Source organism: Columba livia, chromosome 8, assembly GCF_036013475.1.
Source record: "Columba livia isolate bColLiv1 breed racing homer chromosome 8, bColLiv1.pat.W.v2, whole genome shotgun sequence".
NCBI lineage: Eukaryota > Metazoa > Chordata > Aves > Columbiformes > Columbidae > Columba > Columba livia.
Genome location: NC_088609.1, coordinates 10,194,954 through 10,209,030, shown reverse-complemented (window position 1 = coordinate 10,209,030; position 14,077 = coordinate 10,194,954). Strand labels below are relative to the sequence as shown.

General features: G+C 43.6%; 1 protein-coding gene across 5 annotated transcripts in view; it reads left to right on the top strand.

Annotated features, from left to right (window-relative positions):
* MIER1 (MIER1 transcriptional regulator) overlaps positions 1-14,077 on the top strand; it is a 59,001-nt gene that overhangs the window by 26,188 nt on the left and 18,736 nt on the right. For 2 of the 5 annotated variants that reach the window (XM_065071947.1, XM_065071944.1), the window contains exons 2-4: positions 106-232; positions 12,388-12,412; positions 13,517-13,662. In XM_065071947.1, the coding sequence (XP_064928019.1) occupies positions 13,564-13,662 (99 nt within the window). In that variant the 5' untranslated portion in view covers positions 106-232; positions 12,388-12,412; positions 13,517-13,563. Of the gene's footprint in view, positions 1-105; positions 233-556; positions 713-12,387; positions 12,413-13,516; positions 13,663-14,077 lie in introns of those variants that run through there. The other 3 variants (XM_065071946.1, XM_065071945.1, XM_065071948.1) reach the window with 2 other exon arrangements.

The following is a 14,077-nucleotide window of genomic DNA, read 5'->3' as shown; positions in this document are numbered from 1 at the left end:
CCGAACCGGGGCAGGCGGGACACCTGGGCAGGGCTTGGGGGAAAACAGACAAGAATTAGGACCGGATGCCTGGTTTTTATTTTATTTTTCTTCTCCTTTACGTAGGACCAACGTAGCGCTATTGGTATTATCCCACCCGAGTGCCTCACGCATCTGGAGCCCCGCTCAGGAGCCGTTCCCCGAGAACCTCCCTGTGCGCTGCGCCGGCCGTGATACAGCTCCCGCGGCCCGCGTGAGTATGGCTGCCGAGCGGGGAGGGAGGGAGGGAGGGAGCGGCACCGACGCGTCAATGGCCGCGACCGCTCCCGGGGCCGTGAGGGGCCGGGGCCTCAGCGCTGACAGAGCCGGGGCGGGGCCTGCGCCTGAGTGACAGGCGAGGGGGGCGGGGCCTGCGCCTGAGTGACAAGCGGGGGGCGCGCTGCGCGCCGGGGCGGGGCGGCACGCGCCCAGCAGGCTTCCCGCGCCCGCGGGGAGCGCAGGGTGGGGGGGGAAAGAACGGCCGGTGGCGGAGGAGCTGTGCGCGGTGACGTAGTGCGCAGCGTGCCCCCTCCCTCCGCCCGCCCCCTCCCGCCGCTCCCCGGCTCCCGCCGCGCAGACCGTGACCCGCCGGCGCCGCTTCCGCCGCCGCGGCGGCGATGTGACCCCCTCCCCGGCCCTCCCCGCGTCCCCCCGCGCCTCCCGCCGGCCCGGCCGCGCAGCGAACATGGCGGAGGTGAGAGCGGCGCGGCGGGGCGGGGGCCGGCCCGGGAACTTGTTGCGCGGGGCCGCGGCCGGGCGGAGCGTCCCGCAAGTTAGTTGTGGGGCCGGGGGGGCCCCGGGGCACCGCCCCGCGCCCGCAGCCCCGCCGCCAGCGCCCCTCCGGGGCCTACTGCCCCGGGACGGGGAGCCGCACCCCGGAGCGCCGGGCCCGGCTCGGCCGTGGGGCGCGGGCGGGCTGGGAGCTGCGAGCGGCGCCTCCCGCCCCAGGGCGGCACCGGGCGGGGGGGTCTGAGTCCCGAACGCGGGCCCGGGGGTCGGGGCTGGACCACTCGGGGGGTGCTGGAGAGGAGCCCTGGCTGCTCAGGGGGCGGTGGGGCAGGGCCTGTGCCCTCCTTGGGACGGGGTTCGTCTTTGGGGGGGTGGGAAATGGGGGAGCATAATCCCCGCGGGGGGGAGCTGGATTCGCTCGGCAGCTCCCACCGGCTGTCTCTGTCCCACCCGGGCTTTGATCGGTGCACCACTGTTGGGGCATAAAACACGTATTTGTTTTCCGTAAATAGCTTTTTGTAGACGTTAAGGCAAAGGAGAATTAGAGGGAGAGCTGCTGAAAAAGGGAGAAGGACTCTTCAGGGGAGTCGCAGGAAATGGGAAAAGGCTTATTGACCTTTTGCGTGGAGACGGAGCGAGATACGTGCTTGATTGTTGAGGTGTGGACTTGTCCATCCCAATAGGAGCTGGAAGAGCAGCTCTTTGCTGCTTAGGAGGCAAGTTAGGACAGATGTATAGATACTTCATTAAGTTTTCTTCAAGTTATCGTAAGATTCTAATCTGTAGGTAATTTGCTGCTTGAACCGTGTTGACAAATGGATTGGAAATGCATATTTCAAAGGCGTTTCTTCCAGATAGACTGGGGGGGGGGCTGGAGGTATCGGGATTAGAATATTTTACAGATGATGTTTCTTGTCTCTTCCTGTGAAATTCCTGAATGTGCGATAATTTTTACGTAAATTTATTTTATCTTTCCCTCCAAAATGAAATCTGTAGTAAAGCATTCTTCCTGTGATTGGTAGGAAATGTACTAATCTAATCTTAGAAGTTAAAAGAATCTACCTGTCTGTTGTGTTGGTTATTTTTTTTTCTGTATCTTGAGTGGCACAGAATCACAGGTTTGATCCTTGAGTAATTTCTTGGCTGAAAAACTGTGGCGATTAAACTCTTGTCATCTGTACATTTGGGGAGACGTTGGGGCATCACAGTATTCAGGGTCTTTGTCTCAAGTTTCACCAATTGCTTGTGAGTTTTGTTAATTAAATGCAGCGTTATTGGGAAATATTCACGCCAGCTCTGTTCTGGGGGGAGCTGAAGTTCGCCATGTTGCTGAAGAGCCAGGGGCCGTGTGCTGAATTACTTCCTATTCTGTATTGTCACGTACTTATATTGACGATACAGTAGGGAGAGCAGCTGAGAGTTGTAGGGGGTTCGTGCTGCCGATAGCAATAAAACACCCGTGGGGTTTGGAGGTCAGGCAGGTTTTGTTTTTCACTTTATGGACATTATTCCAACGTGTAAGGCTTTATTACATGTTGGTCTTGATATTTTACTAAGAAAAGAAGAGTTGTGCTTTGTTTTTTGTTCCCCCCCTCCCCCCGCCTCAGCATTTTGCTTTTTTGAAGAAGGGCTAAGAGGAATTCTTTGTCCTATTTTGGTCTCTTTATTTCAGGTTAAGGGGCAGGAGCAGTGTAAAGGGCTGTGCAAGCTTTGATCCACCTGTGGGCCGAGTTCAGCACTGGTGGCTTGGCCGACATTTGTTCACAGCCGCTGAATTGTGGAGACAACTGTTTCCACGGCCGCACTGTGTTCTGGATCAGGAGACAAGCAAAATTTAAAGAAATAATAATATTTTCTTTCAGAGATTTAAGCCCTCTTCCCCATCCCCTCCAGTGGAAAATCTTGTGCTGACTCTTAGGAAGGAATGCGCAGGAACTCATCCTTCGCGTGTCCTAAAATGTTGCGTTCTAGAGAATCAGCCAGGCTTTAATGATAGAGATATAAACCTCACAAAAAAGAAACAATTTAAATATGAAACTTTTTTAATTTGTCAGGAAAGTGCTTCGGACAGGAGCTCTGAGCCTGGTTAGTAAGTAAATGAGTCCAGAAAGTGAAACTAAATTAACAAAAAAATACTGTTTCACTTTTGTAGGAGCTTACCAGTTTGAACACAGAACAGACAAAAAATATATTTTAATATATATTAAACTGATTTTAGATTTGGGATTAATAACCTGTGTTAGGATTCCATTTTACTTTGAAGCCTGGTCACGTGGCTGCTTTGAATCCTAATAATATTCCAACACATTAGGAGATTGTTCTACTCATAAATCAGAAAGAAAACGTCTCTAACTTAAGATGAGCTCAAGCTTTGTGAATATTACCATATCGTGCTTTAAGCTGCTTACTGAGTTTTGTGGTGAAGTGAATGCTGATACATACATATTTTTTCCAAATACGAGTATTTTAATGCCTGTTGAGAAGAAAATATTTTTGACTGAAATGCTGGATTCATAGTTGAAAGAGCATGTTTTTTGTTCAGCCATTACAATATTTGGTAAAAATGTGGGAGTCAGATCTTCTGATTCCAAAAACCTGAAGAGCCGGGGTCAGACTTTGGTGTTGAAAAGATGGGCGGCTAGAAACCTGTGGTAGTTTCCAGAAGTGCTGAATTCCCGCTGTCGCTCCGTTGTGTTCCACGATAGGAGGCACCAGTGAGGTTCCTACAGGCAGTTTCCAGGACACTAAATGGGCAGCACCAGTGGGGAAATGGTGAGCGTGGGGCAGCAGGACCAGGTGCGGGAGGGTAGTGGATTCCTCCTGCCAACATTATCGAGTTATGAGGTTCCTCCTTCCAAACTTGTCAAGCTACGAGGTTGACACAACTTCTCAGGTGCTATCCTTGACTTGTACAGCTCTGAGTGTTCGCTGATGCTGGAAAACATGGTCCCATTTCTCACCCCTCAACTTTCTGACCTGCTGGAATGATAACTCAAGTTTTTCCTTCTGCAGAGTGAGTTTCTGGGGAGTTAAAAATTAGAATTGGTATCCCAATGTGTCAGGCAAGGATGGGAAGCTGGAGCACATGTGTCTGGGAGAGGAGCAGGAGCAATTCTGGGCTCAGAGGATGGTTAAACAGCCCGATTTCTTTGAGTGCACTTTAATGTTGTTTGGGTTTCTGAAAGCTTAGTTGCTTTTGAGCAGAAAATCAGTTTATTGATATTGTGTGGCAGTGCTTTAGTAAATCGTCTTTAAATTAATAATGTCTGTTAAAATTTTCCTTTTTCCTGAATGTCATGCTGCTTTCAGTTCAAGAGTTTTAAACTTGGAGTGTAACTGAATTCTAGTTTTCATACGTAGCTTGGAAAAACTTCAGGGCATAATATGTAAGAAATATATGCTTTAATAACCATTCCTAATAACCTTTTGACATTCTTAATCTCTGTATTTTTATTAAGCTATGCTATTAGTTTAAGACAGTATGCATAAATGTGTACTAACTTCCCCTGTAGGAAGCAGTTGTAAAGTTAACACGATTGCTGATGTGGTTGCAAATTGAGATGTTTGAACAGTCGGGGAGGACGGAGCATTTGAGCGATGCCTGGATACAAAATAAGGTCAAAATAGATTAAATCAAGGTTTCCTGCTGACTGATCTAAATCATGATTAAAATTGACGACTCACATCAATCCATTCTGTTGAGCAGTGTTTTTTTTCCCTTATTTGATCTTGGATTTAACGAATTGTCTGTTTTGTTTGTTTGTTTGTTTCATTTTGGAGCAGGTTTTGTAGAATAATTCACAGATGTATCTGTGAACTTAATGTAGATTTGGGAATTGAGTTTTCTCCCTCCTTTGGTGAGAGTGTAACCTCCAAAGTGGTTGATTATCGTCACTGATTGTGTTCCCTCAGTTTTTCTGACAAGCTATTGAAAACAATGGTATTTAGAATTCTGCATTTGTAATCTTGGAAAATATGAGTGTGTTTTTCTGTTGTAATAGAAGAGTTTTATGGATTTCTTTGTTTTTGATGGAAAATTGATGTTTGTGGACTTACTGCTTGGGACTTGGAGTTCTTTCTAGTACAGTGGATGGATTTTGGGTGGACAGTGGAATTGTTGAAAAATTCAGTTTCTTTTTGAGCCTTTTCCTGACCAGAATCCCTAGTCTGTATTAATATTAAACTGCTAATCCATTTGTGTCACAAATTGAGTGTAAGAATGTTTTCTTTGTGATGCTTGGCATGTGACTGCATCTGGTTTCATCTGAAGTCCTACGGTGGGATATGAACACTCAATTTCTACTTTCAATTTTTCTTAGCAAGACATTTCAGAATACTACAAGAAGTTGAGGCTGATGCTCTCCTTTGTAACAAAAGTGAACAATAAACAGTTAGAAATGTCTAGTTGGAAGCTTGTGCTTTGGATAAGCCAGAGACGGTGTTCTGTGCTTGAAAATGGAAGTTGTTGTTTTTTTAAGGTTTTGTGTTTGTTTGCGGCTTGTTGTTGTTTTAACCAAACCTGCAAAATCTCAAAACTCCGGATGGTGAGATGGTTTGGGGTGGCAAGGATGTCGGGACGTCTCTGGTCTGACCGCTCTGAGGTCTAACCAGCTTGGTCTTGAAAATCTGCAAGGAAAGAGCTTGGGGAGCCTATTCCAATGCTTGGCCGTCCTCATGGGGGAAAATGTCAGCTTTAGAAACTCTAAAGTGGAATCGAGACTAGGATGGGAATGGCCAAGTCAAGGGACGTTTGCTTAGATGTGCACGTTTGAGATCTGTGAGTTGAAACATTGTGCTTGACCTTTGAGTTCTGAAAATACAATAATTTTCCCATTTAGCAACCAAACTGGAAAAAAGAAAGTAAACGTGCGTATAAAGGCTTCCATTTCATGTACAAAAGGGCTTGGAGGTCACTGTAGTTTTGGCTGTAGCAGTGTTTACGTGTAAAACCATTAAATGAGGGGCAGCAGTATTATTATTATTTTTCTTCAGTATGTTGCTGTTTTCTTTCCGAGGTGTAAAAAACAAAAAACAAACCAACCAACTGAAGAACCCAAACAAAACAGTACAACACACCAAACCAAAACACCACCACCACATGCCAGACCCCCTCCCTCTCCCCGCTACCGTTCTCTGACATTTGGGTTGTTTTGCTGTATAACCTGGGGAGAGAGGGACAGGCTGGAACTCAAAGCTTTCCACCGGAGTACCCGTTTATGACAAGGGACACGTGTTCCATTGAGTAAGTGATGTTCTTCACCATTGTAACCAGCTGCTTTCTCCAGGCCATCGTGTAGCTTGGCTCACTGCAGTTTATTAAATGGCTGCCACAGTCACTTCCGAACTTCAACAGCTCAGACGTGGGTCTTACAATGTTTTTTATTAGCTGCCATGCTCCTGTTCGCAGTTGGAACTGCAGGGTTAGTGTCTGAACCATGTGTGTTCAAAACTTCAGGGTTCACGCAGTCCTTATTATTCATGTAACTGTATATCTGCATCTTGGGAATAAATGCGAGTTGTTATGAGCAGAATGAGTATTATTGTGTGCAGATCTGTAATTTGCTTTTCAATAGTTTGCTTAGTGAAATGTAGCTTTAGTGATGTTGAAGCCAAATACATGTATAGTTGTGAGGTAATTACACGTCCCCTCCACACCACTCATGCGTCATTCTGTGTCATTACATAATACTTAACACTGCTACATTTATTTGGCAGTTAATATTAACATTTTCTACAAACATGTGCTACAAATGTTGCTAAAGCAAGTCGCTTTGACCCGGAAGTTAACTGGGGTATTTTCCTGTAGCAGTGTTGAAAACGATGTGAGCATCTGCTCGATGAATTTGTCAGGGTTATTGCTATCAATGTAGACCAAATTTAGTTTTAGTTTTTCACCATCTTATGTAATACTTGAAGAGCTATTAAAGATAACTGAGTAAACTTGAACAGGATGGATATTTGTCTTGTAGAGACTGCAGATACTGCTAATTCGTGGATGTTTTGTTATTAATTGATTATATGATATTAAATAGCATGAAAGATGTTGACAGTTACGTCTGTAGCTTTGTAGATAGAAGTGAAACTGCGTAGTGTCCTGCCAGGTCTGCTCAGGTGTTTCTTTGCAGACTGTGGGAGAAATGTGAAAAGAGCAAACTCCAGTGCATTACTTTCCCAGCGTTCACATTTTGGAGTGTCACATTCCAGTCCAAGCAGCTCTGAAACGGTGGAATCAGACGCGCGAGTCTCCTGCCAGCCTGCAGAGTGGGCACTGCCCGGAGGGATCAAAACCAAGCTGTGCACAGCCCATGTCTCCTGAAGGCTGTTTGCATTAAATACGTTTGTCATGATGCCAGTTTATTTTTCCTTTTACCGTTTAACTCCCATCACAACTTACACTAATGCATCCCAAAGTCCAGCGGGTTTTTGTAGTCATAATAACGTGGTAGATCTGGGTGTTTTTCCGTGTTTGCTGCATTCATCACTTGGCAGTCCAAAGGTGTCTGAAGCAGACTGACCAACTTAATTTCCATTTATTCCCATATCCATACACCAAAGAATGTATTGGATATGATTTTTTGGGGCTCGGTTGTTGCCGCAAGTGTCACTAACCTTCTGCAAATACCTACTCTGCATGTCTTTCCCAAGACTCCTAAAAATACTCATTAAATAAAACCAGTGGCAGATTCTTGTAGTGCCACCCAAGCCTGATGTTTTGTTGCTCATGTCTTTTCGTTTTCCCTTTACCAGGAGGTTCATATTTTCCATATCTCAGAAGTGATATTTCCTTTAAATTGCTCATCTGGAACATTAACAAATGCTCAATGGTGTCTCCATAGAGCAGGGCTCACTTGGTTGCTTCAGTTTTCCCTGGTTGTCCATGAATTAGAAGTTCATAAATGATTTTTCATTCTTTTGAACTCACAACAAATGTTCACTGTTATATTTTCTGATAGTGCTATACATAGAACAGTTTGTGTGTGTCAACCCGTATATTGTAAGCATCCCATAGATTTTTCTCTGCTGGGCCTTGGGTACCATTATCTTTTTATAGGTAGCAGCTCTTTGTTCCCAATAGTGCCCTTGAGCCAAAAAGTGCTTTGTACTTCTCTGTGAATTGCTGCAGCAGAAAATGAAAAGCCACTGAAGAACAGGGTTGTCCTTTTTCACAGGAATTGCTGTTATATTGACACGCCATAGTTTAGGACTTTAGATCCGATGATACCAATGTAGATTTTTACTGCCAGGAAATTTTCATAAGCAAATGCCCTCAAAGCCACCTGTTCTACCCTGGTTGGAGTCACGATCACTTGGAGGCAAGGAAATAGGTTTCAGTAATCAAGAATTGCAGTAATTGTCTTGAGCCAACTCTTTAATTATAGGACGCTCTTTCAGCTTATGTGTGATGCTAACAGGTTGTCACAGCAAGGGTTGCTCCTCATCTCCTCCCACACACCCTTCTCCGTGTGTTCAGCTTCGAACTTGTGCTCTGGGCTGTTTGCAAAGGCCCGAGATGAAGTTCTTTGCTCACTGATAGGATAAAAAAAAGACCAGTGTTAGCTCCTTCGAGGTGGCCTTGCTGAACCAGCACATGCTGGGCCTGGCCCAAGTGGCTGAAGCACATGGGGGGTTGGGGAGAGGTCAGGCTGCTCCTTTGAGCAGGAGCTGGAGATGAGACGTAACATGACACTGCATCTAGCTAGGAATAGAAGGCAAAAAATGATTGGCAGTGCATCACTTCCACCAGGAACATGTGAAATGCAGAGATGATACTCTATGAACTGGGACAGACTAGGTAGGTGTGTTAGGTGAAGCTTAGAAGAAAGGAATAGAGACCCAGAGGCTGTTCTCCTAAAAGCTGCCTGTGAAGTCTGTGGAAAAGAATGAAGTAGAACCTCTCAAGGGATGTTTGCACTCTGGGGGGTAGCCTGAAATGGACTGGACTGATGTTTCTGGAGGTGATTTGGTTTCTGCAGATTTTTCTGGTTGGGGTTTGTATTTTTTTCCTTCTATAGACTGCATGATTTTGGAGTTGTGTAAAAGTCATAGGGGTTGTTCTTTGCCACTTGTCACAACCATTCCAGCTGGGCTGTTCAGTCAGTTTTCCATCCACATAGAATAATTTTGATTGGAAGAGACCCCCAAGATCATCAAGTCCCACCATTACCCCACCCCTGGCACTGACCCATGTCCCTGAGAACCTCATCTCCAGGTCTGTTCAACCCCTCCAGGGATGGTGACTCCACCACTGCCCTGGGCAGCCTGTTCCAATGCCTGACAGCCCTTTGGGGAAGAAATTGTTCCCAAGACCCAAACTCAACCTCCCCTGGTGCAGCTTGAGGCTATTTCTTCTCATCCTGGCGCTTGTTCCTTGGGAGATCTGTGTTTGTCCAGGCTTACTTTTGATCACTTGGTGCGGGTGTTACGGAAGATGGCCTGGAAAGCCTTGCTGAAGTGAAGACAAGCAGCATCCCCTGTGCTCCCCTTGTCCACCACACCAGTCTTCTTATTGAGGAAGGCTCTTAGGCACAGGCATAATTTCTCTTTTGTAAGTCCATGCCCACTGCTCCCATCACCTTGTCCTCCTTCACGTTTGCTCTGCTACCTGCCCAGGAGTGGGGGTGAGGCCATCTCTGTATCCTTGTCCTCTAAGATGCAAATTATACCTTTTCCATCCTGAAAACTTGTAAAGCATGATAGAAACTTCAAGTGGGACTGAACCAACAGGCTCCAACATTTCTATATTTATATGTAAATCACATAAAAATCTGTACACGCACACGTATGTAGAGCCACGTGAGGTGTATATGAATCCGAAGGATGCTGCATGGCTGCAGGGCAAGGGTTGGAGCAGACCCCGTTCTGCTTGTTGAGGATTTCAGCGTAGGAAACCTGCTTTTCCAAACTGCTGTGGGAGTTGGCTGTTCCCCTTTACCCAGGGCTCAGAAGCCCTACTATACCTGATGGTGCTGTGAAGAAAGCAGAGTCGCAGCTATTCTTGCTTTCCCACAACTGGTCTCCTGCTTTGAGTCACAGTTACTTTTCCAGACACAAGTGCAATTATACCATGAGCCTCTTCTCACTGCCCATCTTGATTTAATCAGTTTTGGAGACAGGGCTCCTTGGCGCTTCTGTGATCCCCAGTTTATAAGCTCTTTTTTCTTCAGTCCTTTCCTTCCTGGGCTCAGGTGAAGCAGGTGGATTGGCGGGGGGGAGGCTGGACATGCCCCATGTGTGGGCCACTCAGAATTCCTTCCCTGGGGTTCATCCCTGCAAAGCTGAGACCAGCGCTACTGATCCATAAACGCATCAGCTGGTTTCTGAGTGAGACCCATCCTGAAATGCCTCTTACAGCAAAAAATAACCGTGGAGGCAGGGGGTGGTTATTTAGCCTTAACAGTAATGTCAATACTAGGTTAGAGAGAAACTGACCATGAGTAAGCGCAGGTTTAGTCTTGGAAAAAGTTATTTTTCTGGCAGCAGGAGTGTTAGCTTGTGTAAAAGCCTTCAAGTAACGCTGTGGTTTAATGGTCAGGCAGAAAGAACAGTTTTAAGATGGCTTTTGCAGAATTTATGGTTTATTAAGTAACCTGTTCTGTCTCTTGGAATAGATTTATCCTCAGGGCTTTCTAGGACGTAAGCTCAGCTCTGTCCCTAGGAAAGCTGTCATTGCTGGAATCATCTTTCCTCACAAGTCACGGGGATGCTTCTTCCCTTCTTATCTCTACCAGCCCTGGTTGTACTTTCCTTTTCCCATTTCAGAGCAACTCGGTATTCAAGTCACTGGATTTTGGTGAGATCAGTTGTATGTTGTCACGATGAGTCATTATTGGAATGTTGCAGAGAGCTGGTGCAAAATGGACCGGTACTTCAAAATATACCCATACTGCAAAATATACTGATACTACCCTACTGCAAAATATACCCATACTGCAAAATGTGTGGTGACCATCATCTGCATTTGCAATGCTCTTTTATTTCATTTTTTTTTTCTGAGAGAATTGCTAAAGCTTGGTCTTTATTTTAAAACTTTCAAAGATACTTAATAATACTTGTCTTTCACTTATTCTTCTCTTGCTCTGAACACACAGTATTTTCTGCCTTATTCGCATTGGCTGCCAGAAATAAACAGCGTTAGCTGGATTTTGCCCCTATGATTGCTGCGATGAGTATGCTGAGAATTTGTTCATTCACACTAATACTATGTATTACAAATTACTCAGTTTATCAGACGAATAAAACACACCACCTAAAGATCAGGCATTGCTGATTTTGATACTCAGCTTGAGCTCAATATAACACCATACACTGGAATTTGTTAAGATATATTTGCAAAGAACAATTTTTAAACTGTAGTCGCTAGCAAAACTTCCCGTGGCATTGTGCAACATTTTGCAAAAATGGTTTTGGTGCTTACCCGTTTGATGTGAGTTTCAATATCCTTAATTGTGCAGATATTTCTCTTGTTCTGCTTTATTTTGTGCAGTACAGCCTTTTAGAGCTAATGCTGCCTAAAAAGCTGTTTTTTGCAAGTCAGTGGTGATAAAAAGTCTTCCTTACTTTGAAAATCCACTTCATTAGGGCTGTTCCTGAAAATAGTTGAAACATCTGCTTGAATTTCCAAAACAAATGAGGTCTGCATGTCTGACATGCAAATTGCATCCCAGGAGATTAAATACTGGCGAAATTATAAGCAAGGGAGAGCAGAATTTTATGAAAGAAGATATTTGTTCTGATTATAGATGTAGGGTCACCAAATATGATAAGCCAAAGGATGCCTCTGTTACATAAAGATTGTGGAAGTCTCTCTTTTTTTTTTTTCTGTAATTCAAAAGATATATTAGTTTTGTAGCCTGTGGTCATATTAATTTGTGTTATAAATGTACTTGGGAAGAAAGTCTGGCTTGCAAAATAATTTGTGTTGGCTTTCTTTGTTTTATTTTCTCAACAGCTGGGTTAGAGATTAAGATTAAATTGCTTTTTCCTTTTGTTGTATGAGGAATCCTCATTGTAATATGTGCTTACCTTTTCAAAGCGGGTACCTTCATTTCAACAGAAACAGGGAGTCTGTATTGCATAGTGCACGGTTTCACATAGAATAATTTGTCTTGAACTGGCTTCCACTGCCAGTGTCATCTGGTTTATACCATGGTTGTGGAAAAGGGGATTGAGTATGTGGAGTTAAATCAGAGCTGGATCTGTTCAAAACTAACCTGTCACTACTGTGAATCTTCAGTTTTGTATCGACATAAAGGAAGAATCGGAAATGAGCAGATAGAGATGGAGAGAAAGTCGCATTGCCCCATCTGGCAATAGCACCGATTTCTGCCATACTAAGATGGTTTAGAATTGTAATACTATTTTCAGAATGAATTGCTTCGCTTTATTTCATACCTTCATCAACCCAATTATTGCATCACAAAAAGGGCAGTTCTTCCAATTATTCTTGCTGAAATAGTGCAGCAATATTGATATATAAAGGAGAAAATGAATGCTATTTACCTCAAATTGCTTCAGCATGTTTCTGGTGCTTTATTTGTAATTATATTATTTGCAGTAACATGCTTTTATCAGATGAATTATTGAATTGCATTTGTACACGTTCAACATCAAAAAAATAATCTCCTGTGTTTTCTTTTTCAGCCTTCTGTTGAGTCTTCAAGCCCAGGTAAATATTTTCAATATTTCCTAAACTTATGAGGCAAGAGGGCACCCTCGGAAAATTTTTTTTGCTGGTCTCGTCCAGTTAGTAATCTAAGGATATAATTTGATGAGTACGTTGGTGGCAGTGTAAATTACTTATATCGGGGTGACGGGGGCTGCATTTGTTCGCTTTGGTACCACTGTACTTAGCGTTATTTATTTCCAAGGTTTCTGGCTCCCTGCTAGTGGAAAAGCTTTGCAGCGGTTAGTGTAGCTGGACTGCACTGTCTTTTGAGCTCTTATTTCTGTAACACTTCAAATTGCGAAGTATATTCAAGCCTTACAGTCAGCCCCTCCCTCTTGCACCCTTAGTGTGTGTCCACTCTTCAGGCTCTGGAAAATTAAATTGTCCGTGGTGACAAGTGGAGAAATGTTAGCAAGGTTAGAATTAGAAATCAGGTATTACTGAGTTACATAAAAAATGCTGCATCTGCCAAACCATTCATCCATTCATTTATTTTTCGTTGTCATAAAATATAACCAGACTTCTTTACAAAGAACGGTGAAACAACTGTGTGGGGAAAAATAACTAAGGGTTCTGCATCATGAATAAAATCTGTGTAACTGTGAAGCTTCCCTTTCGGTTTAAATTTTGGAAAAGTCATTAGACTGTCTTTGTAGTTGTGGCTTGCAAAGCATCGAGGAAACAACTGCCCTGAGTTTATATTTTATGAGCTCCCAGTAGAACTCTTGACTCAGACGGGTTATGATTATTTAGGAATGAAGTCTTCAAAAACTGAGCATTTCACAAGCATTTAACTAGGGGCACGATGTCCAGATAGATGTTAACAGTACTTTGAGAACTGGCTGGTTAAGCAGTATCTCCTGACTCTTTTTTTTCTGTGATCCCTTTTTCCCTGTCCTCTGAATTATGAGATTGGCTTTCCCTAACATAACTGATTGAGGGATTTTGAAGTTATTTTAATTTCTCTGCATAACTTGAGTATTAAAATGTCACAAAAAAAAACACAAACAAAAGACAAACAAAAAACAAAAAAACCCACCAAAACACCAAACTCTGTGAGGCCATGATCTAACTAAAAACATTCTTTAAAATGTTTTCCATCAGGAGGTTCAGCAACATCTGATGACCATGAATTTGATCCATCAGCTGATATGCTGGTGCATGACTTTGATGATGAACGGACATTAGAAGAGGAGGAAATGATGGAAGGAGAAACAAACTTCAGTTCTGAAATAGAGGATCTTAACAGGGTAGGTAGCCTTAAGTAGTCTTAAAACACCCACCGCCCACAGTCTCACACAAAACATATGCAGGTTTTTTCCCTTATATTCAGAATTAAAAAAAACAAACACAACACCTCTAAAACACTAATAGACAAATAATGTAGATGGGGGAAAGGGGCTGAGCTAAATTTACAGTTCTTAAAATTGGGAAAGGGAAACTGGTACATAAGTACTTAATAATGTATGATGCTGTACTTGTTTAGTTTCTTTTTGCTGGTATAGGATTTGTGTTTTTGAACTAATATAAGTTAAAGTACGCTCTGACTAAACTTGTCTATTCCAGTGTTGTTATTTTCTAAAGCACTTGATTAGTGCATATAGATTTTGATTTAAAAAATCCATAATTTTACATTTATTTTGCATTTTTATACAAACATTTGTA